Source organism: Bombina bombina, chromosome 2 (genome assembly GCF_027579735.1).
Source record: "Bombina bombina isolate aBomBom1 chromosome 2, aBomBom1.pri, whole genome shotgun sequence".
In the NCBI taxonomy this organism is placed as follows: domain Eukaryota; kingdom Metazoa; phylum Chordata; class Amphibia; order Anura; family Bombinatoridae; genus Bombina; species Bombina bombina.
Window position 1 is genome coordinate 1,232,092,171 of NC_069500.1, and position 26,385 is coordinate 1,232,118,555.

Here is a 26,385-nt window from a genome sequence, read left to right on the forward strand (position 1 = left end):
CTGTTCCTTTAACAAAAGATAGCAATAGAATGAAGCACATATGATAACAGAAGTAAATTTTAAAATTTTCAAAATTATATATTCTGTCTGATTGAGAAAATAAAAATGTTGGATTTTATGTATCTTTAACCCCTTCGCTACCGAGAATTTCAGAGAAGAACTGAATGTATAGTTGCAGCTTTACATCTATTTTATTTAATTTCCAAAATGTGGCTATAGAATTTTGAAGTTTAGTGAAATATTTTTAGCCAAGTCTTCTATCCAACCATTCTAATTGTGATTTTATCAGTCCTTACAAAAAGCTAGATTTATCCTATTTTTGCATCTAAAAATGTGTGCGCAATTTAATGCCCCAATTTATCATTCTAAAATTGGCCCAAAAATAGGTGAGTACTATTGTGAAATTCTAGTAGTCGGTTCGTGTTAGCTTAGGTGTGCCAAAAAAGGGTTAAATGAGATTGTCGTATTTATATTTTCTATTGTACACCCTGACTAGTTACTCATTTATCCTTTTTTTGCGCATAGAGCATAGTTAAAGTTCTCCTTGAAATGCATGCATACAAGTTCTCCTTAAATACCGTGGAGAACAGCATTATAAATCGGCTTTCTTCCTGAAGTTAGCTGGTATATCTATTGCAAGGCAAGTGAAAAGATCAGAGGAGGAAGATTTGCCTTTGGAACGACGCCGTTCCTAGCCCATTGTGAGCTCTTTGCATTGGCTGATCATGAAATCAAACAAAGATTTAGGATCAACATGGAGACCATCCTTAGAGGCCCATTTATCAAGCTTGTGGGCCCGTGTTTCTGGTGAGTCTTCAGACTCGCCAGAAACAGTAATTATAAAGCAGCGGTCTAAAGAGCGCTGCTCCATAACCCTGTCCACCTGCTCTGAGCAGGCGGACAGGAATCGCCACAATTCAACCCGATCGAGTATGACTGGGTTGATTGACACCTCCCTGCTGGCGGCCCATTGGTCCCGAGTCTGCAGGGGGTGGCGTTGCACCAGCAGCTCTTGTGAGCTGATGGTGCAATGCTGAATACGGAGAGCGTATTGCTCTCCGCATTCAGCGAGGTCTTGCGGACCTGATCCGACAGTGTGGATCAGGTCCGCAAGACCTCGCTGAATGCGGAGACCTTTGATACATAGGCCCCTTAATCTCTATGCCCTTATAGCTAATGATCTTGAGCCATGTACTAAAGGGACAAAAGCACTCCCTGGGATGCTCAAATTATAGGGTATTTTATTGAACAAGATTAAAACTAACAAGAGAAGTTGCTTATTTTCAATGATAAATAAGGCAAAGATATCTAATGTGACTGAGTTTGCCTATGGAAAAGCGCAAACATAAGTCAAATTCAGATAAAGTTTGATAAATCTTGCTCAAAGTGTCCCTATAATTTCTGATTAGGCAAATCTATTATATTCTTTTAATTCTTGTTTTTATTGCCTTTTATAGATGGTAAAATGATTTTATCAGGAAAATAATCTTACCTGGACTTTGTTCATCTCCACTCTGGATTTCTCATTGTTTGATTTCTCTGCTTTTTCTGCAGCTTTCTTTTGCAGCTGAGGACCTTTTCCAAAGAATATGTAGTTTACAAAAGCATACTCCAGCAATGCCAAGAACACAAATACAAAACATCCCATTAGGTAGACATCTATAGCCTTCACATAAGGAATTTTCGGTAGGGTTTCTCTCAGATGTGTGCTGATGGTAGTCATTGTAAGCACAGTGGTTATGCCTAAAAAAGGAGGAAGAAGATATATATTTCTTTGTTTAATGATTTTGATATTTAGTTACTTAAAGTGAATGTAAACTTCATGAATTAGTGCCCGTTTTTTTAAAATACTATTAAAAACAGGGGCACTTTCATTAATGCAAGTTTACATTGCTGCGTATTTTTACAAATACTTACCTTTCTCTTCAGCAAATCCGGATAGGGAACCCCTGCCTGCAGCTCCTCTGTACTTACGTCACCAATGACGAAACCGGTTTCCTCCAATCATGGCTTCCCCCCCAGAGCGTCCATCTCGTGAGGCCACGCCGTGATTGGAGGAAACCGGTTTCGTCATTGCTGTGTAAGTACAGCATGAGAAGCAGGCAGGGGATTGCCGATCCAGCTTTGCTGAAGAGAAAGGTAAGTATTTGTTAAATACTCTGCAATGTAAACTTTCATGAATGAAAGTGTCCCTGTTTTTAATAGTATTTTTGAAAACCGGGCACTAATTCATAAAAGTTTACATTCACTTTAAAGGGACAGGGAAGTCAAAATTAAACTAACAATTCTGTCACAGTATGCAATTTTAAACAGCTTTCAAATATACTTCTATTACCATTTTTTTCTTCTCTCTGTATATTTTGTTCAAAAGCATACCCGGGTAGTCTCAGGAGCAACAGTGCACTACTAGGAGCTAGCTGGTAATTAGTGGTGGCACTTATATGCCTATTGTCATTGGCTAGCCATATGTATTTATCTAGTTCCCTAAAGTGCATTGCTGCACTCTCCAACAAAGGATGCCAGCAGAACAATGCAAATTTGATAATGTACCTTTCCAAATAATAATAAATAAATTAAGATTCCTGATTCTAGAGCAAAAGACTATTATATATCATGGACATTGCGTCTGCTACTGTTAATCATATACACACTGCAAATAATTTCTATTTCTCATTCAAGGTTTTTATGAAACCTTTAGCAAATCTTACATGAAAATACTATGCAGAGGAATGAGCGTTAACTCTATTTAGGGGGATCTGCTTTTGACGTTCAGATTGAATTTTTTGTCTAAAAGCAGTTGTATAACGGACCGATAAATATAGGTCAGCAGGAGCATTGCAGAATGACTCACATCATATTAACAGTCAAAAAACTGTTGTCTTATGTTCTAGTGGCTCCTATAGAATGTAATAGCTACCACTATTAGGACCTGATGATCTAAAGCTCTCTGCTCTGGCGAGATAATTTAAAGGTAACTTTTAGCTTGAGAGCTGTTGATATTGTTTTTTTTAATGTGAAGGAGAGACACACACACATTACTTTATAATGCTCAAAAAAGCCACAAAAGATTTTGGGCTAGATTACAAGTGGAGCGCTAATTTATAGTACGGCACTAATGGACAAATTCGCCCATTTACAGGGGCTTGATAAATAACCAGCCATTGCTTGGGGTAGCAAATAGTGGTTATAAAATTAACCAGAGATCAGATATCGGGTTCATTTTATATATGTTCCCCAAATGCCCAAGCTTGCGGTAGCAATTAGCACTCCAAAAATTAACAAGAAGTCAGATCTCTAGTTAAAGGGACACTGAACCCAAATTTTTCTTTAATGATTCAGATAGAGCATGAAATTTTAAGCGACTTTCTAATTTACTCCTATTATCAAATTTTCTTCATTCTGTTTGTATCTTTATTTGAAATGCAAGAATGTAAGTTTAGATGCTGGCCCATTTTTGGTGAACAACCTGGGTTGTCCTTGCTAATTGGTGGATAAATTCATCCACCAATAAAAAAGTGCTGTCCATATTCTGAACCAAAAAAACAAAACTTAGATGCCTTCTTTTTCAAATACAGATAGCAAGAGAACAAATAAAAATTGATAATAGGAGTAAATTAGAAAGTTGCTTAAAATTGCATGCTCTATCTGAATCACGAAAGAAAACATTTGGGTTCAGTGTCCCTTTAATTTTAAAAATATGCCCCAACTGCCCCCCCCAAAAAATGTGTTGTGTCTTTATAAATAAAATAAAATCTTGCATCATTTTTTTTTAAAAATATCTGCACTGGACAGTTTTGGGGGCTAAAGTTGGCGGCAGTAGGTGTTTGAAAGAAAAAAAATGACCTTTATATTGCGGTCTATGAGGACTGTGTGTTCCCAGTAAATATATATGTATATGCTTATATACATGTATATTTATGTGTCAATATGTATATTTACACATATTAACACATAAATATATATGTATATAATCATATACATTTATATTTGCTGCCTATAACTGCACGACTTACCCCCTTCACTGCGCTAATTCTCATGCCATCTCTGACGGCATGAGAACGAGGCTCCCATTGGTACCTATGGAAGCGCACTCTCGTGAGTGCAATGCTTCCGTGCATAGCACCTCACTTGTAATACTAGCACACATTTGCGTGCGCTGGTATTACTAAATTGAGCACAAATATCGATTTTGCGAAAGCGATATTTTGCACTTAACTTGTAAGTTGGTATTTTGTGAGATTTCTCTCCATGCTGGTGAATATTTGATCATCAGCCCCATATAGCTAGCCCAATGCTATTGATAGCAAACAACAGTTAATTGCTATCTGGCTCCATAAGATCTAGGCTAATGTATTAAGAGCAACTTATTTGACATACATATAAGATGAACTAAGGAAGAAAGTTAATATTCCATACACAGTTTAATTTATAAATTGCATGAAAAAACAGGTATCATGTGATAAATGTCTATCAAACCACCATTCTATCTTTTACCATTACAGTAACTTGCACAGATTGCTTTCTTACGGCATTCAGTTTACAGATTGCTTTATTCACATCATTTACCTAAAGCAACTCTTGCAGCAGAAGCATCATAATTTATCCAGAAAGATACCCAGGAAAGAATAGTAATCAACGTAGAAGGCATATATGTTTGTAAAATGAAATATCCAATATTTCTTTTAAGTTGAAAACTGAGAGATAACCGAGGATAGCTCCCTGTGGAGGAACAAAAAGAAATATTATGAATAAAGAAAAACTGCAGAATTTTCTATCTATTGTAATACTTAAAGACTTACCTGTTGAAAAAACCACTTTCTTTGAAACCATTTTGTAATCAACAATAGAAAATTGAGGAAGCTCAATTTTTTCAACTCCTGTGATGGCTTTGTCTCCTCCATTCCAGTAAAATTCAATGTCATCTGTTGTGTATCCATCTAGAATAATAAGACAGACATTATCATCCCTATTAAACTGATATATTTGTTATTCATGTAAAAAAATAAATAAAGCAAGGATACTGGGAGTATGTGATTTCACCAGCAGTTTAATAACAAACTTACGTCTACAAGAAGTAATTGCATTGGATATATTGGTTGATTCATAGATCTCTTATGAAATATTAAAATACACAGATATATCAGTACATATACATGAAATATCTAAAGTGGTGGCTTGGAAATACCTCTGTTAACATAGCATATCTCAGTGGTTCAGGTCACTGCCCCCCTGGTTCTATAAACTCACCATCAGCTTCTCCATAACGTAACATATAAAAATAATATTCAGAACAGCAGTGCACAACCCCTAATAACGATAACACAATACAATTAAACAAATTCAATTTTTTTTTTTTTTTTTATTAAAACTATTATTCTTATCCTCTGCTACCAGGTTTTTAAAGTTGATAGTTATTGTGCAAGAGTCTTATAAACCACATTTAGTAATTACCGTATTTATCTATTAAAAAACTTTTATTCGAATGGGTGGACTTGATGAATTGATAACAGTTTCCCAATCTCTGGTTTCATGCCACTTAGCAGGGGTCTTAAAGGGTCAGTCAACTCTAGAATTGTAATTGTTTAAAAAGATAGATAATCCCTTTATTACCTTGTATCTAACTCTCTGTAGACTTCCCCCTTATTTCAGTTCTTATGACAGACTTGCATTTTAGCATTCAGTGCTGACTCATAGGTATCTATATACACATAAACTAGTGCTGTCTAGCAGTGAAAAACTGCACTGAGATAAGAGATGTCCTTTAAGGACTTAGAAATTAGCATATGAGCCTACCTAGGTTTAGCTTTCAACAAAGAATGACAAGAGAACAAAGCAAATGTGATGATAAAAGTATATCGGAAAATTGTATAAAATTGCATGCCCTATCTGAATCATGTATATTGGCAGATAGAGGCGCTGGTTCTAAGGGATCTCCAAAGGATTTCTCTCTATGTTTCACAATTTTCCCAGAAGAATTCTCTCTGTATCTGTGTTCAAAGAATATCACATATGGCATAGTATGTCTGAGCACCTTAATACATAAGTGCAGTATACTCACAGAATAATGTCAGACAAACGGCTCCACAGGTGATTTCACAATCTTCCCAAGAAGGGGTTCCGCCGCCCTCATTCTCCTAGACCTCTCAGCAGCATTTGACACTGTCTCCCACCTCACCTTCCGCAACCGACTACACGATGCCGGCATATGCGACAAAGCCCTGCAATGGATGACCTCCTTCCTCACCGGCAGAACCCAGAGAATTAGACTCCCACCCTTCGTCTCCAAGCCCACAGAAATCATCTGTGGTGTACCCACCCCAAGGCTCTTCGCTGAGCCCCACCCTATTCAACATCTACATGGCCCCTCTCTCCGCCATCGCTCGACGACACAACCTCAACATTGTCTCCTACACCGACGACACCCAGCTAATCATCTCACTCACCAGTGACCCCACCACCGCCAAGTGAAACGTCCATGAAGGGCTGACAGCAGTCACCACCTGGATCAACTACAACTGCCTAAAGCTGAACGCAGACAAGACCGAAGTCCTCCTCCTCGGTCCCACCACATTCGCTTGGAATAACTCATGGTGACCCACAGCCCTCCAACCCCCACCGACCATACACAAAATCTAGGCGTCATCCTGGACTCATCGCTCTCCACGGACCAGTAAATCAACGCCGTCTCTTCTGCATGCTTCCACACACTTCACCTGCTGTGAAAGATCTTCAAATGGATCCCAACCGATTATATATATATATATATATATATATTTATATATATATATATAAATACAGTATGTATAGATATATATTCTACCAAAAAAACATATATATAGAAATATATATTTAAAGGGACACTCAAGTCAAAATAAACATTTATGATTCAGATAGAGCAGCAGTTTTAAGACAATTTCCTATTTACTTCCATTATAAAATTTTGCACAGTCTTTTTATATTCAAACTTTCTAGGGAACAAAATCCTACTGAGCATGTGCACAAGCTCACACGTATACTAGTTTGTGATTGGCTGATGTATGTCACATGATACAGGAGGCCGGGAAATGGGAGAAAAAAAATAATTTGTCAGAAGAAATCTACTGTTTATTTGAAATTTAGAGTAGGTACTAAATCATTGTTTTTTTATGTAATTCTATTGCATTGAGTGGTCCTTTAACAATAAATAGAATATATTTAGCTTTATGAAGAACATTGGAACAGTGTTAGTTTTCCCCCCCACATTTCACGCTCCATTGAACTCTAACACGGTCCCAATATTCTAAGTTAGACTTTTTGCACGTCTGATTAACACAAAATTTTTACTTTCAACTTACAATACAAGTGCAACCCGAAGCGCGCAAAAAGCCTCTGTCTAGCGAAGTTAACTCAAGAGCAGGGTTGCTAATTTCTGCCTGTAAATGGGGAGCACATTTTACTATAGGATTTCCCTTTAACTTTTCCATGTTCTGATTCTTTCCATGAGAGCTCAGGAGTGTGCAGGTGACTTAGGGCCGATGATTTAAACCTCGCAATTTTAGACATGGTTTTTCTGGCCAACCGTCGCAGGGACTGCCTTGTTGGAATTATCATAAAAAGGGGCAGTACCTGCAAGTGGCAAGATGTCCCATATTGAATGTAATGGAGTTCACTGGAAAGGGAAACCTCACCGTGGAGCGAAATTAGTGGTGAGCAGGGGGGCACACTTTAAAATGTTAATCCTGCAGCCAATATAAATCATATTACACTGTTTTCTGCATGTAGCATCTTACAATAGCCTATATTTTCATATGCATGTGTTTGTCTATTAGAGTTAGAAGTATTTTAAAGTGTTTAAAGAAAAGCTCACCACCTTTTAGCTGGTGAGACAAAACCAAGCTCTGCATCTTATCTTACAGAATTACGCTGTGATTAGAGAGACAATTTCATATACGCCCATGTTCAGCCCATTTTACGAATAAAACTACAATTACGCTTTGTATTTTGTACATTTAAGTATGAATTTCTTGCTTTTTTTGCACATCCAGTGTACTAAAATTAAGATTTTTGCTGTGCGTAGTTAATACAATTTATTCTTGAGTAATTTGCATACAAATTTTACATTTTTGATAAAATACGATTTTGGGTGAAGATTTTTGATGCACCTTAACAATACAATTTTCCCTGTTTATTTTTGTGTGAATGATTCCATTATTCCTTTTGTATAATGTTTAAAATAAAATTTGTGCACTTTTCATACAATAATACAGTATACACCCCTTATCAAGACACCCTGTTTTCAGGGTAAAAAGTGGCTTTAGATCATTCCACCAGGGAAATACAAGTATTGGTGAGCATTCTTTAATAATCTCGCCATTCCAGAGAGCTTTAGATTATCGGTTCCATAATCACTATACGACAGCAGTGTTTTTAACAATGTTATACATATAATGCCCTTGAGCCTTCTTCAGTATGGTTTCATGGAGAGGAGCTAAATTTCAACAAAGGAGTGCAAATGTACAAGGTAAGTTTGATAATAGAAGTATATTGTTTTTTTATTTTATTTGCATTCTTTGTAAAACTGTAACTTTTGTTTCCATGTCCCATTATTATTAATATTTATTTACTTGTATAAGAAAGTATTACAGTTGATATATGTTTTTTATATAAAATGGAAGAACATTAAGAAGTGTTGTTGGAATGATTATGGAATACACACACTGATATATACAGTATATATATATATAATTTTAAAGTAGTTGTTGTGCTTTGCATATCATCACATTTCACAGTTCTCAAAACCCCAGCAGTGCATCACTGTAGATAATTTGGTCATCTAGAGAATACAGAACTTGAGCGTTGATATTCATTAATTCCTGGCTTTCAAGTAGGGGAATAGTGATGATTATGAAATGCACTTAACTGCTTCTGATTGCAAAGGAGAAGTGGTTATGAATAATATGCACCATTAGTCAAAGCAACAGTCTGACATTCCTACAGAGAGAACTCTGATTGTGTAACTGTTCACATTGCTCTGTCATGTGTAGTGGTGTGTGATGACTTTCTGGCCTTCCAGGTTTATGAAACTGTACTGCTCACATCATGGATGATAGTCTGTGATATTGAAGGCACAGATGGGCTTCTTGAGTTCTTCTGTCCTTTTTGATCAGACCATCCTCTAGGTACCACCAACATACACTTTGATCACAATTGGCCCCATATAAACAGATACCTTCTGTTTGTCTTATACTACACTAAATCTTCTCTGTCATACGTGGTAGGCTTTAGTGGAAATATATTCATTTTATTTTTTTGCATTAAGTACATTTGGCTATGTTGAATTGTTCTGTGCCATAGGGCATTTTCTATCAAGAAGGAACCTTGTTTTAAAATAATGACTACCAAATATATGTCTTTGCAGATTGTAAAAGTCTAGCAGAATTCTAGGCATGTTGGAAACCTTTTCTGCGGTGTAAAGTAAAATGTTCTCTGACTCTGACAGAAGTAATCAGTGTTTTCCTTTCAGCAGTTGTTGCACACAACTACATTAAGTTTCTGAACACATCTTTACATTTTCATTTGAGATAACCAAATTAGTAAATTAAGCTGCACTTTGGAAATAGTTGAAGTTTCTAAAATATGTATAAAGAAATTACAATTAAGTTAAATGAAGGTATTTAAAACCAATTTTGTGGAACAATTAGGTGCAGAAGTAATTATTTACAAAGAGGCAATTTTCAGTAATTCCTATCTTTTCTAATGATTTTTCTATAAAATAAATTAGATGACCTTTACATTGCATCTTGCACAGTAAACATTTGTAGACTGGTAGAAGAATAGGTTTCCAGTTGAAACCCAAAGAAACTCAGTACCAACATCTTTATATAGTCCTACTACTTTTTGTGGTCAAATACAATTTCTCTGGTCTCTTCAGCCTCTTCAGCTTCACCAGTTCCTGTGTTTCATGCAAACATGAATGTCCACAGAAATATTTTCAAAAGGGTGGACCCCTAAAAACAAATGTCCGTGCTCACATTTGGAAGCCAATGCATAGAAAACATTTTATGCAGGTTTGGGTGACTTTTGGTTCAATTTTCTTAACCATTCCAATCTTAAATAGAACTGATAAACCTGCCAAGTTATACCTAAAAATGCTACAAGAGAAGCTGGCTAAATATGTAAACAGCTATGAGAAACATGTTTTTTAAAGTGTTCTTCACAAAAGCAAAATGTACCATGGCTAAAGCAAAAGTAAAACATGACAGCTATTGATGATAACTACCTAATGTGTTTGAATGCAGGTTTAGTTAATTGAAGTTTCTGTTTCATTGGTGTAATAAAAAAAGCAGTGGGTTATATTTAATATTAATCATGGAAATATTTATTACTCATCATTTTTTTACCTTGTATTTCTATTTTAAACATAATTTGTGCATTTTTTGATTACTTCCTGTCACAGCCCTTCAAGAGGGCTGGGGCCTCTACAGGAAGTCAAGATAGCAGTTTGTCCTTGGAAGTATTGCTAGGAGACATCTAATCTAGCTGTCAATTTACTGCCCATGTTCAGCAGAGGACTTCTGCTCTAAAACCATGTGACAATGGAACATACATTCTGCAATGTAGGTGTAGGCTACACTGAGAATTTATCAAGAAAACAAGTATATTTGCTGTTTTTAACACAATATGTTTCTTTTTATGTTTACTTTGAGTTAACATTATTTTCTACTAAAGGAGTGCTGTTTTATTAACCAATAATGCTAATTTATGATGATTTAAAATTATTTTTTAAATGTCAAAACCCATCAATACAATAATAAATTAGCATTAAAGTAATCATATTTAAAGGGAAACAATTTTTTTTATTTTTTTGCATACAAAAGAAGGGGTTTTAAGGACTTCCGGTGGGCGGGCGCATCAACAGGACGCAGGGGAAAAGAGCTCCGTGTAAACGGAGGAAAAAAGCAAGTAAATTAACTGCTTTAAGCGCCCCACGGCTCTAATCCTAGGCGGTATCTCTCAAGGTAACCGTCGGACCATTGATAGAGCACGGAGCAACCATCAAGCTCCACATCGGAGGGACATACGCAATATCGCCGAAGGGCGGACTGCCGCAGCTGCCACCACTCACTGGGAAGAGAGGAAAAACTTCAACGCTAGTGAGCGAACAGAGACATTGTAAGTGATTGAGACACTGAAGCTGGGTCTGAAGGGACAAGCGACACACATATCCTATACCGATAAGCATTTGGGCGCGAAACCAAGCGCCATTTTGAGCCCAGCTTCTCACTCACCACAGATCCCTCATACAGTAGTTCAGGAATTGTGGCAATTAAAGACATAAAAAAGCACTACACAATAACTACCCACTAAAAAAAAAAAAAAAATTTTATAGAGACTGCAGGCTAGAAAATAGAAAAGCAAAAACAAAGCATTTGCAGTTCAACTGGAAAACCGAAAGTAAAGACACAGGACATACAGAACTCTCAACCCCTTACATCACTTGGACAAGGGTAAAACAAGATCTAAACTAAAGGGGAGGAAGGGGACAACAGAAAACACAGCAAATTGATTGCAGGGAACTGTGGAGACTGACTAAAACAGCCGCACTATCTGTTCCACTCGCACTGCTCCCCTTTTCTTGAATTTCTCAACTGTGAGACAAGCAGCGAATATGGCACACTAAAAAACAGCCATAATCCCCCCCCTCCTGAAAACCCTCTGTATCTTCGGAAAATACTGATTTCAGACATATGTTTTGACCCTAGAAAATTTCACTCTTCACTTAGTAGTCCTTGAAACTAGACCTGTTTGCATGCAGAAATATTTTTTGCCATACCATAAGAAAACTGACACAATGTCGGGAAGGCAGAAACAGCCATATAGGCGCAATAAAAACCACATAGAAGCTCCAGAAATAGAGCATTCAAGAACGGATGCTTCGGATCTCCCTGCACAAGATACACATCCAATAGTATCCCAACTCTCTGCCCTTTTCTTACCTAAGATTGAGCAGCTCCAGACTGGTATGGACACGCTCTCAACAGACTTTAAAGCTTTCTCATCACGTCTCACAAGTGTAGAGCAGAAAGTGGAGGAGAGTGAGGAAAGACACAGAGAAACCTCATCATCTATCACCAACCTCCAAAAACAAAACAAGATGCTACAAGCCAAGCTGGAAGACTTGGAAAACAGGTCGAGGCGGAACAATATTCGTATAGTTGGAGTTCCAGAGTCCATCCCAGCAAGGGACTTGATAGAATTTGCAGAAACGATTCTCCCAGGCCTCTTAAAACTCCCAACCACTAGTATACCATGCGTGGTTGAAAGGGCCCACAGAATTGGAATGTTGCAGAGAGATAATGTAGAGGACAGAGCCCCAAGACAGATAATGGTGCGTTACCTTAACTACAAGGACAAAATGTCGATGATTAGAGCTTACAGACAAATGCCAAATATCACATTCGAAGAGAAAAAGATATACATCTTTCAAGATTACTCGGCAGAAGTCACGAAGAAAAGGAGAGAATTCTCACCATACTGTAAAGAACTAATAGCTCAAGGAGAGTCAGTGGCGCTGCTATACCCAGCCAAACTAAGGCTGCAAACAACGCAAGGTCCGAAAGTGTTTGAGACCCCACAACACCTACAGATATTTTTGGACCAAGTGAAGAGACCCCTAGGCAACATGCAAAGAGAGAGAAGGGAAGAGGACGCTGAAACTTGAAACAGGAAAGTATTTTATGACTCTTGGGACAAATGACATCCAAGGCTTAACAGCCTTAACTGACCTAATAGAGGGTTGTTAAGAACTCAAAGTGGTACTACCACGGATTAAATAACCAAACTAGAGACTAGGGGAGGGGGGGAGGGCTAGTGGGATTATTTGAAGTTCATTTATACAGTTATTCAATTGTTCAGTGTTTTGTTATCTTGTTTATTTAGTTGCTAACTTGTTGTATCTGTATTATTGTTCCACAAAGGAGATCTAACTTCCTGCCTGCATACTATAACTCACCAATACAGCTAAAAATTGATAGTCATCTAACTGTGAATTCTACTTGCAGAGCCAGGGTAAAGGAAATTGATCGGAATCCAGGCATTTTGGTAAGACTGTACTCTCTCCCTCTACTAACCAGCAGTAAGTAAAAACACCACAAGTCACAATCACAAACATAAATTACTACTGAATTGACTAGCTTGCATATACCTAGAGAAACACAACATGAAAATTGTGTCATGGAATGTGGGGGGTATCACTTCCCCTATAAAGAGAAAGGCCATACTAAAATACCTTAGAAATCAGAAAGCTGACATTGTTATCCTTGAAGAAACCCACTTATCAAACATCGAACACCAAAAACTGAGACAGGGGTGGGTAGGGGAGGTGATTCATACCACATATGAGGCAAAGCGAGCAAGAGGAGTTGCTATCCTTTTTAGGAAAAACTTAGAATATACTATTGACAAACAACAAGTAGACACGGAAGGGAGGTACCTACTCAATAAAGTACAGTGTGAAAAAAAAACCTTAACTATTGGGGGGGTATATGGCCCACACACTAACAAAAAAGAATTTTGGGGAGACTTAAGCAGCAAAATATTACAATTTGCAGACAACCAATTGATTTTGGGTGGAGACAACAACATAGCCCCGCAGACTCCAGCGCAGACTCCAGCAGACAGGTTCAGAGACCCCACATCCAACATCATGCAGACCACTAATTTACGCAACACTAGAAGGGAATCCCTCATCCTATCTAAATTCCGAAACTCATTAGCACTAGCAGATATATGGAGAGACAAACACCCAGAAGAGAGAAACTACACCTGCTCGACCCCAGCTAAGAACACACTTTCAAGGATAGATTTGTTTTTGACAACCCACTCACTGGGACCCAGCATCACCGACGTAAACATTGACGTTCCCACAATCTCAGACCATGCACCTATCAGTCTCAAACTTAACCTGGTACCACGAAGGGAGGGACCCTGTAGATGGTTCTTCCCGAAATATCTCTACGGGGATGTTAACTTCAAAAATACACTGGTAGGGGAGTGGAGAACATATACGAATTTAAACAATGCACATAAAGATCATATCCAATTGTTTTGGGAGACAAGCAAAGCAGTCATGAGGGGAGTAATAACCTCATACGCGGCAGGCAAATTAAAAAAGATGAGAGTAAGAACGGAGCTATTGCTTAGAAGAGTGTTAAGTGCCAGAAATAAATACTTGCGTAATCCTACCACCACCACCAAACACAATTACATAACAGCAAAAGCTGAAAGAGACACAGCACTCAACCAAGACACAAGGAGGGGAATGACAGCGATGCAAGCAAAGTTCTACAGATTTGGTGACAAAACCGGAAAGTTCCTAGCTAGACTCACCAAACTTACCAAACCCAACAGATATATCAATGCCATTAGAGGGGGAGACACAATACATACAACCACACCGAGCATACAGGCAACTTTCAATAAGTACTATCAAACACTATACAGGGGAACTGAAGTAGACAAGCAAAAACAGGACCTATTCTGGGAATCCATATCCAACCCATGTATATCAGAAGAACACTTAAATCTTTTGAATTCGACAATATCAGAGGCAGAGACCTTGAGAGCTATAAACACTCTTTCACTTGACAAAACCCCTGGACCTGACGGCCTACCCGGGGAATATTATAAATTGCTGGGAGTGAATGTGACGCCAACTTTAACCGCACTTTATAACAGAATTATGACAGGTACAATTACCCCAAATGACCGTTTCACGGAAGCGAATGTTAGCATTATTCCCAAAGCGAATAGAGATCCACTCTTACCTCAATCCTACCGCCCTATATCGTTAATGAATCAGGACTATAAATTACTGACAAAAATTCTAGCAGACAGACTGGCAATAGCCTTACCCACTCTAATACACACGGACCAGACGGGCTTCGTAAAGGGATGCTCGTCAGTTTTAAACCTCAGAAAACTCCAATTCATTCTAACGCACTTCTGGAACAAGAGAGGGGAGAGGGGAGGGGGGACCCAGGCAGCGTGCGCGCTGTTGGTGGACGCGGAAAAGGCCTTTGACATGGTCCTATGGGACCATCTTTACTACACACTGCACAAATTTGGTATCACGGGTCTTTTCGCGCACACGGTCAGGGCACTTTACGCTAACCCTAAGGCATCCATACTAATCAATGGGATCCCCTCTCCCTCCTTCCAACTGGGCAGGGGAACCAGACAGGGGTGCCCACTTTCACCCCTGCTTTTCGATCTGGCGATCGAGCCCCTGGCCATAAAAATAAGGACAGAAACAGAAGGGTTGTGGGTGGGAGAAGTAAAGTGTCACCTGTCGCTTTTTGCTGATGACATGATACTCTACATCCAGAACCCGAAAGAAAACATTTCACAAATAATGCAAATCATACACCAATTTGGCCTTGTTTCGGGTTACAAGATAAACACGGACAAATCAGAACTGATCTGGTTGAACAAGCAGTCCACACACATAGACCTACCATTTAGCTTCAAACACGTCACAGACTCCTTCACATACTTGGGAATTAAACTCTCGATAGACCCCAAAAAATGGTATCAACTGAACTATCACCCCCTAATTAAGGATATACAAGAGATGTTACTTAGATGGGGTAAATTACCTGTCTCGATGGCGGGAAGGATAGCTTTAATTAAAATGATTATATTTCCAAAGCTTCTTTATCTGTTCCAAATGATACCGGAAAATATACATAAGACTGACCTAATTCAGCTAAACAAAACATGCCTTTCCTTTGTGTGGGCAAAGAAAAAACATAAAATACAAGCTTCCAGGATGATGGCAGAGATTGGTTCAGGGGGATTTGCGCTTCCCAACTTCGAGGCATATTGCGGGGCAGCCCAAATTAAATACATACTAGATTGGCTAACTGGGACCCAACATTTTACACTACCGGCACTAGAAACACAACCAATATCTCCTTGGTCATTACAAGCTATCCCACACATGTCGCCCAACCAAATCACCAAACTCCTAAATGAATACCCTATGCTACTTCAACCTCTTCGAGCCTGGTGGAAAATGTGTAAGAAGCTCCAGTTTAACCACAGATACACAAAATATCTCCCATTAAGTGGAAATCCAGAATTCCCAGCGGGAATAGACACTGGAGTATTCATCACATGGAAAACTAGAGGATTGGCCTCGGTCTCCCAGTTCATAAACACCTTGGACATGACGATTAAACCATTCCAAGAATTACAAACGCAATATAACCTGCCACACAGACATCACTTTGCATACTTACAGGCAAGACATTACATTAAAGACTTACTCAAACAGGACGAATTACGGAATCAAAATCTGGGAACTAATAGATTAATACACAGAAAAGTACAGGGAGAAACATCCATTTCCCACACATACAAACTCTACATGCAACAGACCAACGATTCAGCAATGAAACACATTGGTGACATATGGTCGGCTATATTGAACACAGACATCTCAGCAGATATAGTAAAACGAATCATACAGAAAGTGAGAAAGGCTACGCTATCGGTGGTAAACAGAGAGTCACACACTAGACTTATACACAACGCGTACATACCCCCGAGGATTTATAAAAAATGGAGACCAAACTCAGAAGGAACCTGTCAAAAGTGTAGAGCACCAGAGGCAGACATAATCCATATGATATGGAGCTGCCCAAAGATTAATAGATTTTGGGCGATGGTGGAGCATTGGCTACAATCAGCCTTCAAGATATCCATAAACATTTCCCCCGCCATGGTAGTATTTTTACATACCCCAACACCACACTCAGGGAGCACAGGAAAATTGACTAGCAATGTAATTTTACAAGCCAGGAAACTGATCTTCAAGGGATGGTTGGGTGGTAAAGCCCCCACGATCCCACAACTCAAAGCAGGTATGCAGAGCCAACTAACAGTAGAGGCCGTAGATGCAATGACAGATGTGCAGAGTAGAACTAAACCCTTTATTCAGAAATGGGAACCATACATTCATACATTAGACATTTCCATGCAAACACGTATCTTGTATCCTCTTAGGAACACTGAATTCTTACTAGGAGAGCGTCTCAAAGGAAACTGGGAATTTCTCTATAATGAGAGAAACAGACACCAAAGGAACATAACATAATATACACATTAACAAATAGTCAGTTGATCTTGCTGGAGAGGGAGAGAGGAGGTAATCTGGAGGGTAACTTTAAATGTGAGAGGGTGAGACTGCTGCGGGGGGTGGGTAAATTGAGGAGGGATGAGGGAGGAGGAAAAAAAAAAAAAAAAAAAGGGGGTTCTGTAAAATTAACCTTCAAGTTGATCTAAACATACTGTAATGAAGTCAAACTTGACACTGTATCTGTAAATATTTGTTGATTTATGGTAACCTCTGAAGAATAAATAAAGTTTATAAGAAGGGGTTTTAAAATGTACACTTTCTGATTTGCTTTTTTTGTGGTAAAATAGATGTTCCTTTACCTTTATGTGTGTCAGGAGTGCCCCTGTCTATGAATACAGCAGTGGAATATTTGTTTATCCGCCATAGAGCGATCGATCAATTAGAGCCATGACAGCTGTTTTTTAGAGGTTTCTGTCCTTTTTTAAGTAGTGTACAAATGTAATATTTTAAAGTTTGATCTGAAATAAAAAAATTTATTTTTCAGCAAACCAGGAAATATTCATGACATAATAGTCAAACATTTTCCCTGTTCCATCTAAAATTGTTTTTTCACAATGTATTATAGTGGTTTTTTTTCTTTTAGAAATTGATGTTTTCAACGTGGAATAAATTATCTTGTTATGTGGGAGTTGTCCCTATCAGCCTAAAAGTCCCAAAATTCAGCTGTACACCACCAAGGGCTTTCTGTTCTATTAGTTTTATGTCAATTTTAGACATTATTTACTAAGTCTTATTGTAACATGTTACTGATGTTCTTCAATATTCATGATTGAAAATGTGTGAGTACTATGCTCTTTAAAGTGTAAAAAAAAAAAAAGTAAGCGCTGCTTAAAAGCTGCAAAGATGTATAATTCAAAACAGGTGGAAATTAGTTTTTAAGAAGTCGGTTGTTTAAATGGACTGAAACTCTCTTTTCAAAGCCATTGGAAAATCTTGTAATAATCAGGATTTCTAGTATATTTTTTAAATGGATTACAATGGCCTTGAGCGTAAAACACATGAAAATCCATGCAAATCACTTTATATAGCTGTTTAGATTAAAATAGACCCTATCATTTTTAAATGTTTAGTCACCTGCTAAAAATGCACTATAAATAATAAGAAAATAAATTATCAGCTAAATAATGTTATTTCACAAAGCTAGATATATTTTATTAGACGGATTAATAGACATGTGCATTTGGCTATTTTTGGACGACTCGAATGGTGAAGATGGTGGCTACAAGCCGAATTCGGCAATATTTGGAGCCAAATTCACATACACACTGTATCCACATATGAACATAATTTGTTTATGCTTCTGTTAATCAAATTTTCAAGCACAGTTAATTTATGAAAAGTTAAATGAAGAGTAAAGATAAGTGATTTATTCATTAACAACAATAACAATATTGGATGATGTTTGCACAAATATTAGTAGCTTTTAAAAATGATATATATATATCTATTTAAAAATGCTTAGAACATATTCCCCAACGTGAAGAACATTGGAGTATGAAATATTTACAGTCAATACACCAACACTATAAAATATTAGTATTGCATAAATATGATTTGTCATGTTTTCAGCTACTCGACTGCAAAGGGCTCTGATGCACTAATATATGTCTATAGTGTACATATGTATTTATGTGCTTATGTCTGCAAATACATATATAGACATATAAATACATAAATACATATGTACACACACATATATACATACATACATATACATATTTAGACATGTAATGTAAGATACTTATGGCACTACCTGGGAATATATAGAACCTTAATGTCCCTTATTATAGTATATATTTACTTTGTTAGGGTAAACGGTGCTATGTATCTAGAGAAAAATACAACTTGCAAAATGGTGGATAAAATCCATCATGAAGGATACATATTTAGCACTCTGGGTTCTAAATTGGATTCGTAAAACTCAAAACGTGGTACAAACCAAAATGTGGTGTGTTGTGTGACTAAAATATAAGTTTTATTAATTACACATAAAAATGGAAAAGAAAATCTTTAAAAATATCCTCCTATGTTAAGAAATGTCAGCACTGCAGGATTATAATTCTCCTTTACGTGTACGATGTGATCAATTAAGCAGAGTATTATTTACTAGTTGCTCACAGTATGTAATTTGTAAACCTAGAACTTGAATAAGAGATATCCTGGAATAATTTACTCTTGAAAGGGATGTATAAATAATGCTTGTGTCTCAAATCAGTTCATAAGATATTTAGGCATCTATTTATCAAGCCGTCAACTTACTTGCATTCAACGGCACCAATATGCTCGCCTAACATTGCTGCCGCGGACCTGAATACGCTCTCCAAAATTATAAAAAAAGCTGTTAAAAAGCCGCGCACCAAGTACGGGGCGATGAGCAGCGGATTGTTGTTAACTAACAGTCATCGATCTTGATGCTCTTCGGCTTTTTTACAGCTTTATTGGTACCCTGTCACTAAACACCCACACTATACTATACTGTTTACCCCCTATACCGCCGCTCCCGGACCCCGCCGCAACTCTAATAAATGTATTAACCCCTAAACCGCCGCTCACGGACCCCGCCGCAACTAAATAAAGTGTTTAACCCCTAAACCACTGCTCCCGGAGCCCACAACCACCTACATTATATTTATTAACCCCTAATCTGCCCCCCTACACCGCCGCCACCTACATTATATTTATTAGCCCCTAATCTGCCCCCCCCTACACCGCCGACACCTACATTATATTTATTAACCCCTAATCTTCCGCCCCCTACACTGCCGACACCTAAATTATACTTATTAACCCCTAATCTGCCCCCCTACACTGCCGCCACCTACATTATACTTATTAACCCCTAATCTGCCCCCCTACACAGCCGCCACCTACCTACATTTATTAACCCCTAATCTGCCACAAAAAAAGCCCCCCCAAAATAAAAAAAGCCCTACCCTACACTAAATTACAAATAGCCCTTAAACGGGCCTTTTGTGGGGCATTGCCCCAAAGTAATCAGCTCTTTTACCTGTAAAAAAAAAAAAACAACCCCCCCAACATTAAAACCCACCACCCAAACAACCAACCCTACTTTAAAACCCACCCAATACCCCCTTAAAAACCCCCTCTAAATTACAGAAAATACAAACCCCCAACATTAAAACCCACCACCCACACAACTAACCCTACTCTAAAACCCGCCCAATACCCCCTTAAAAAAACCTATCACTAAACCATTGAAGATCACCCTACCTTGAGAAGCCTTCACCCAACCGGGCCGAAGTCCTCAACGAAGCCGGCAGAAGTGGTACCCCAGATGGGCCGAAGTGGTCCTCCAGATGGGCAGAAGTCTTCATCCGACAGCATCTTCTATCTTCATTCAACCGGCGCGGAACGGCTCCATCTTCAAGACATCCGACGCAGAGCATCCTCTTCTGACGACGTCTTCTTCAACAATGACGGTTCCTTTAAGTGAAGTCATCCAAGATGGCGTCCCTAAGGTAGGAAAAATCCTAGTGGCTGATGTAATCAGCCAATAGGATTGAAGTTCAATCCTATTGGCTGATCCAATCAGCCAATAGGATTGAGCTTGCATTCTATTGGCTGATTGGAACAGCCAATAGAATGCGAGCTCAATCCTATTGGCTGATTGAATCAGTGTAACTGTTCTGTAAATGCTTGAGTGAACATTTACTTTCAACTCATAATTTGCTATTTCCGTAATGCATATAAAGCAGAGAAATACCCCTTATCGCTTGTGCTCTGCAGTTAGTGCACCACTTGTAATATAGTCCTATATAAGGAACAAATAAAATCAGGTAATCCAGCAGGGAAGATTTTAGCTCCAGAGCAGATGTTTTCATATGCTTGCACAATTGAACATAGCTATATGGAGCCACACTTACAGCATTTAAATACAAAAAAGTTTAAAGAGTCAATGCTACAATTGATTTTTTTTAAGAAAACCCTGTGCAGATAAATATTTTAATATTAACAAAGGAAAAAAAAAATATTCAAGATAGCAAACTTAAACATAATTCATTCAATAACAAATTCTATAGAAATAATTTGATAAACGTTGCAAGCAATTCATTATCCAATGTTTGGTTAAAATGTTATTCACAACCCAGTAAAGGTTTATAATAATTGGAACAATTAAGCAAATACCTGAACATCATGGTATATATACTTATATAAATAAATTAACATCTGTCTGCTTATTGCAACCTAATGGAAAACTAGTCTGCAAAAAGAAAATCCAGTAAACTTCTTATTGGCTAAGCTTACTTTCCCTCTTTCCACCTCTTCTTAAAGAGGGGACATGATCAATCCCCTAAACCGTCAACAAGTTTACATTAGAATTATGATTTTTCCAAAAATTACTGGTAATTTGTGTATTATACTCAAGATCCTAATTGATCTCACATGTTCCAAAAACCTTTTTCTGAATGGTATTTTGGTTCTACCCACATATTGTTTATGACAACCTCTGCATGTTCCTCTAAGTTAACCATGTTTTCTATTAAACATTTTGCAAGAGAGAGACATAATTACGTAACGTTCTATCTCTCAAATTTGCAACTTTTCTGCACTATTTCTTTCTCCAGATCAGAATACAAAACTGGTTAAAACTCTCTGATAATGCTACACACTTTATTAAATTGAAGGCTATATTTTGTGACAAAATGGTTATCCTGGAATTTTTTAAGTATAACACTATACGATAATAAAGCTCTCATAGGGATCTTATTTACTTGTTCAAAAGATTTAGTCAATATCTGTTCCTCATTCCCCCTTATATGTTAAATGGATGGTAACTTCATTAGCACCCAACTAAAAATCCTCATCTCTTAAACATATCCTTTTAACTCTTATATATTGTCCTTTAAGGATGCCTCTGTGTGTGTCTAGAATGGGAAGAATTATAATTCAAAATGGCATTCGCCTCTGTAGATTTATGGTATAATGAAGTATCAACAGCGGCCATATTCAAATTGCCCTGTAAATTAACATCCAAGAAAAATGAATACAGTCCCATGTTGTTCTCCTGCAAAGGCAATACCATATTTACTGTTGTTGAGAAAAAAAAAAAAAAAAAACATCCAACTGAATCCTCATCTCTATCCCATAAAAAAATAAAATGTTCAATATAAGGATGGAACTGCTCCCACCAACCCATAAAAAGGTTGGCATAAGTGGGGGCAAATTTAGCATCCATAGCAGTGTCACATCTCTGGGGATAGAAACTATCCTCAAACATAATGAAATTATGTGTCAGTAAATACTCAACAGACCTAATCAGAAAGATTTGATGATATCTTTATGACCACTATGGTTATTTAAAAAATATTGGACCACCTCCAAACTGTTTGAATGTGGCAAAATTATGAATAAATTGCCTTTTGTAGTTTGCAAAGCCCAATAAGCTTTTAATACCGTTGCTTGTGGTTGGTTGTGGCCATTGATGGATCCATAGTAAAACTTGAAGCAGAGATGATATATCAAAGGAAGGTTACAGATTCCCAGGGCAACAGAGATTTTTCAATATTGATGTAAAGGTTATTCTGGCTTAGTCTATTGAGAACAACCCTTACATGTAGAGATGGAGAGTATATCAGAATGTAATTGAGATATATTATGACAAACTTGTTTAAAGTAGTCCTTAAAGATGTTATTAACAAATCTCTTAAAAATGGCTGGGACATTGCTTAACCCAAAGGGCATAACCATGTATTCATAGTGGCCATATCTGGTATTGAAGGCTATCTTCGACTTGTCACCATTTTTTATCCTAAAAAGATTAGGAGCCCCTCTGAGATCCAGCTTGGTAAAAATTGTAGCACCAAGTAAATAATGAAAGATCTCTGGTATAAGAGGCAGAGGATAAGAATCTTTGACTGTAATTCAATTTAGCTCTCAGTAATGAATACATGGTCTGAGGCTCCCATCCTTTTTCTCAAAAAAGAAAAATCCTGCACCAGCAAGGGAGGATGATGGTCTTATGAACCCATGTTTCAGATTCTAAGCAATATACTCTTTCAGAGTTTTTTGTTATGGTTGAGATATAGTAAAGGCTCTGTCTTTGAGAATCAGTGCTCCAGGGAGAAGTGGAATAGAGCAATCATATTACCTGTGTGGAGGTAGGCACTGTAGTCGCTGTAAGCTTCGGGTACTTGAAACTCAGACATCATAGAAGAACAGATGGATGAATATTTTCTTCATAGGATGCCCCAAGAAGTTCATTTCTAGAGGACCAGGGGAAGGTAGGATTACATTTCTGGTGCCAAGGTAGTCTAAGTATAATGTGCATAATAGGTGTGAAGAACTCCTACAGTAGTGAAAAATGGTGCTATCTGAGAAATAATTCATCCGGAGCCAAGAGGTTGACCACAAAATAGTTGTTATATGTATGGGTTCAGATTTCTCCGAGTTAGGAATGCCTAATACAGTGGCAAAAGTGAGATTTATGAAGTTTCTTGCAGCTCCTGAATCAATGAGCAAAAAAGGAAGTAGAGGGAAATAGCAGAGGCACATACAGAGCACTCGCTAGGAATAATATCATAGAGAGGGACAGTGACCTAAAACGTTTTAATAATTGTGTGAGCACTGCCTTATCATAGTTAACTCTTTGTTGACTGTGTCCTCTCTTGATAGATAATGTTTTTTTTGGCTCTGCACTCACAATGGGGCAACCAATGCTAATTGCTCAATGATTGCACCTCTGATTTTACTATTATAGTACTTTATTTGAGTTGGTATACTGTTTGGATTCTCCACCCTTTTCAGTTTGGAATTTTAGGATTTTATATTAATATGTTTTCTATTGTTTTTATAGTGGCTATAATAAATGTTAAATTTTAATTTACCTTGATTCACTGCCCCTCTTTATGATATTATAGTGAGTGCTCCGTATGTGCCTCTGCTCTTTCCCACTACTTCCTTTTTTGCATATTACTTATTTGGCATTGAGCACCCCCCACAATTTAATAGTAGGGATACATCCCTCCTGATTACATGGATTGATAAGTGGGTTTATGGTATTTAAACATATATAGTAACTAGATTTTCCTAGCTATATACCTGAATCAATGAGGGCTTGGGATTGTATGCCGATTATGCCGCGTATGATGCGTATAGGGACAAAAAGCTTTGGTTTAGGAAAGGTCTTGAGGCTTTATTCTGCCCTAACAAAAATACCAAATTTTCTTTCTGCCTCTGATAATTGTATTGTTCCAACCTACATGGGTTCCTCTGAAGAAGGAGCAGGAGGAGAAGGAGGATGAAATCTAGCAGCCAAACTGACCAGTAGTCAATGGACTCTCCTGGTATGATCTTTTTCTTGTAACTGCTCTTTAAGTATCAAATCAAGTCTAGTACAGAGAGAAATACATTTCTCCAGAGAATCCAGCACTTCTCTATAAACTAGTTATTTTTTATTCAGTCACATAAACTCTTTTAAAGGCAGCCTTGAATGCTCCCTAAATCCAGTCTGTTTCAGCAGAATATTCTATTGCAGGTTAAGTTACAGACTGGTATCCTTGTTGTAGCTCAAATAATGATGTTTCTGCAGCTGCCTCTCTTCCTGGTTTAACACCGTTTGGAGAGCGGTAAGAAAGGCTGTAGTATCATGAAAAATGGGACTCTCCTTCTTCAACAAAGGTGAGACCCAGGTTAGTGCTTTTCCTTTAAGAAGTGAGATGCTGAAAGTGATTTGAGTTGATGGAGAATAAAAGGTCCCAAGGTCGTTCTTGTAATAAAGATGAAGTTTATTGAGAAATCACTTACATTCATTTGGAGATCCATCACATTTCTCAGGTAAAGCTGGTTTCGAAACTGGGTAATTGGGTGAAGAAGGTCAAGAAGTTGTAGGTGCATGCACTTGAGGATATTGCAAGGTTTGACAGAACATTCTAAGCATATCTGTAAGTTGGGCAAATTTCACATCCAAACTTTGAAGATGTACAATATGAGCCTCAAGCAGTTGGCCTTGATGAGAAATGGCCTTTGACACTTCCTCTGAGTTTATTTGTGGGCCTGTGTATTCTTTAACAGCCAGAGGTCCATTAAGAAAGGTTGGGAAGTGTAATATAAGCACAAAGTCCCAGCAAAAAAAGATGTAACCCAGTGTGGTCCAGTTTAGAATAACCAAGGCATATTCGTACAGGCAAGGTCGGTAACAGACAGGGAAATGCAGCACCAAAACACAGTCCAAAAGAGTAGCCAAAAAACTATTAATAATTTCAGGAGCCTGAAAACCAAAACAGTAGCAGATTCACATGATGAGAGCACGGCCAGTTGTTCCAGGCTGACCAGCACAAAGTAAATGCGACACGCACAAACGAACAGAGAAGCAGATGCCCGCAAAAACAATTGAGAGTCCTGAGTATAATACATCACTTGCCTGTCATTTTTGGGAAAATCATAATTCTGATATAAACCTGTTGACTGTTCTGGGGATTGATCATGTCCCCTATTTTAAAAGAGGTGAAAACAGGGAAAGTAAGCTTCGTCAATCAGACATTTACTGAATATTCTTTTTGCAGACTAATCTTCCATTAGTCTTCCATTCCCTATACTTTTCTTTCTGGTTATAAGAGGGGAACTTACACATAAAGGTGCATTGGCGGCTTGTTTGCTACCCGCCTTGATTACACCGCATTCGAACAATGAGGCCAGGCATACTTATTGCAGGTTAGAGCATACTGGAAGCACTCCAGCTTCTATGCTACTAGGACTGGCGGTTTATCCCGCTATACGGACAGCATTTTGAGAAGAGACAATCCTGTTAAGTACAAACCAGAGCTAGCAGTTGTTTGGCGAGGTATGTTTATAGCCTAATAGGTGTACGTGATATCACCCTATTGCACTCTGTGTTAATTGTGTATAGCAACTCGATATAAATCACAGTGTGGAAATGGCAGAGCTGCTATTAGCCTATAATGGAGCATGCAGAGGAAATTCAGCCATTAAAATGCAGTACTGAGAACTACTTATCACTGGAGTACCGCAAGTTTTCAGAAAGAGATTTGTTCATTTAAACTTCTGGACTTTCCCAGGGGTAATTGTATTATTAGCCTTCACCACAGACTTACAGTATATACCTCTTCAGATATATTGGGGAACTTAGCTTGACTGTATGTGGTTTATTCCTTGTCAATAAACATATGAGTATATAATTTATATCTTATTGTTGTGTCTTTATCAGTGTTGGTGGCTAAATTTATTTA

General features: G+C 37.8%; 1 protein-coding gene across 3 annotated transcripts in view; it reads right to left on the reverse strand.

Moving 5' to 3' along the window:
- The window catches only part of GABRB1 (gamma-aminobutyric acid type A receptor subunit beta1), a 1,013,772-nt gene that overhangs the window by 8,923 nt on the left and 978,464 nt on the right, over positions 1-26,385 (reverse strand). The window contains exons 6-9 of one of the 3 annotated variants that reach the window (XM_053703994.1): positions 4,800-4,937; positions 4,567-4,719; positions 1,499-1,743; positions 378-406 (exon numbers count right to left, since the gene is read on the reverse strand). In XM_053703994.1, the coding sequence (XP_053559969.1) occupies positions 378-406; positions 1,499-1,743; positions 4,567-4,719; positions 4,800-4,937 (565 nt within the window). Of the gene's footprint in view, positions 1-377; positions 407-1,492; positions 1,744-4,566; positions 4,720-4,799; positions 4,938-26,385 lie in introns of all 3 variants that reach the window. The other 2 variants (XM_053703996.1, XM_053703995.1) reach the window with 2 other exon arrangements.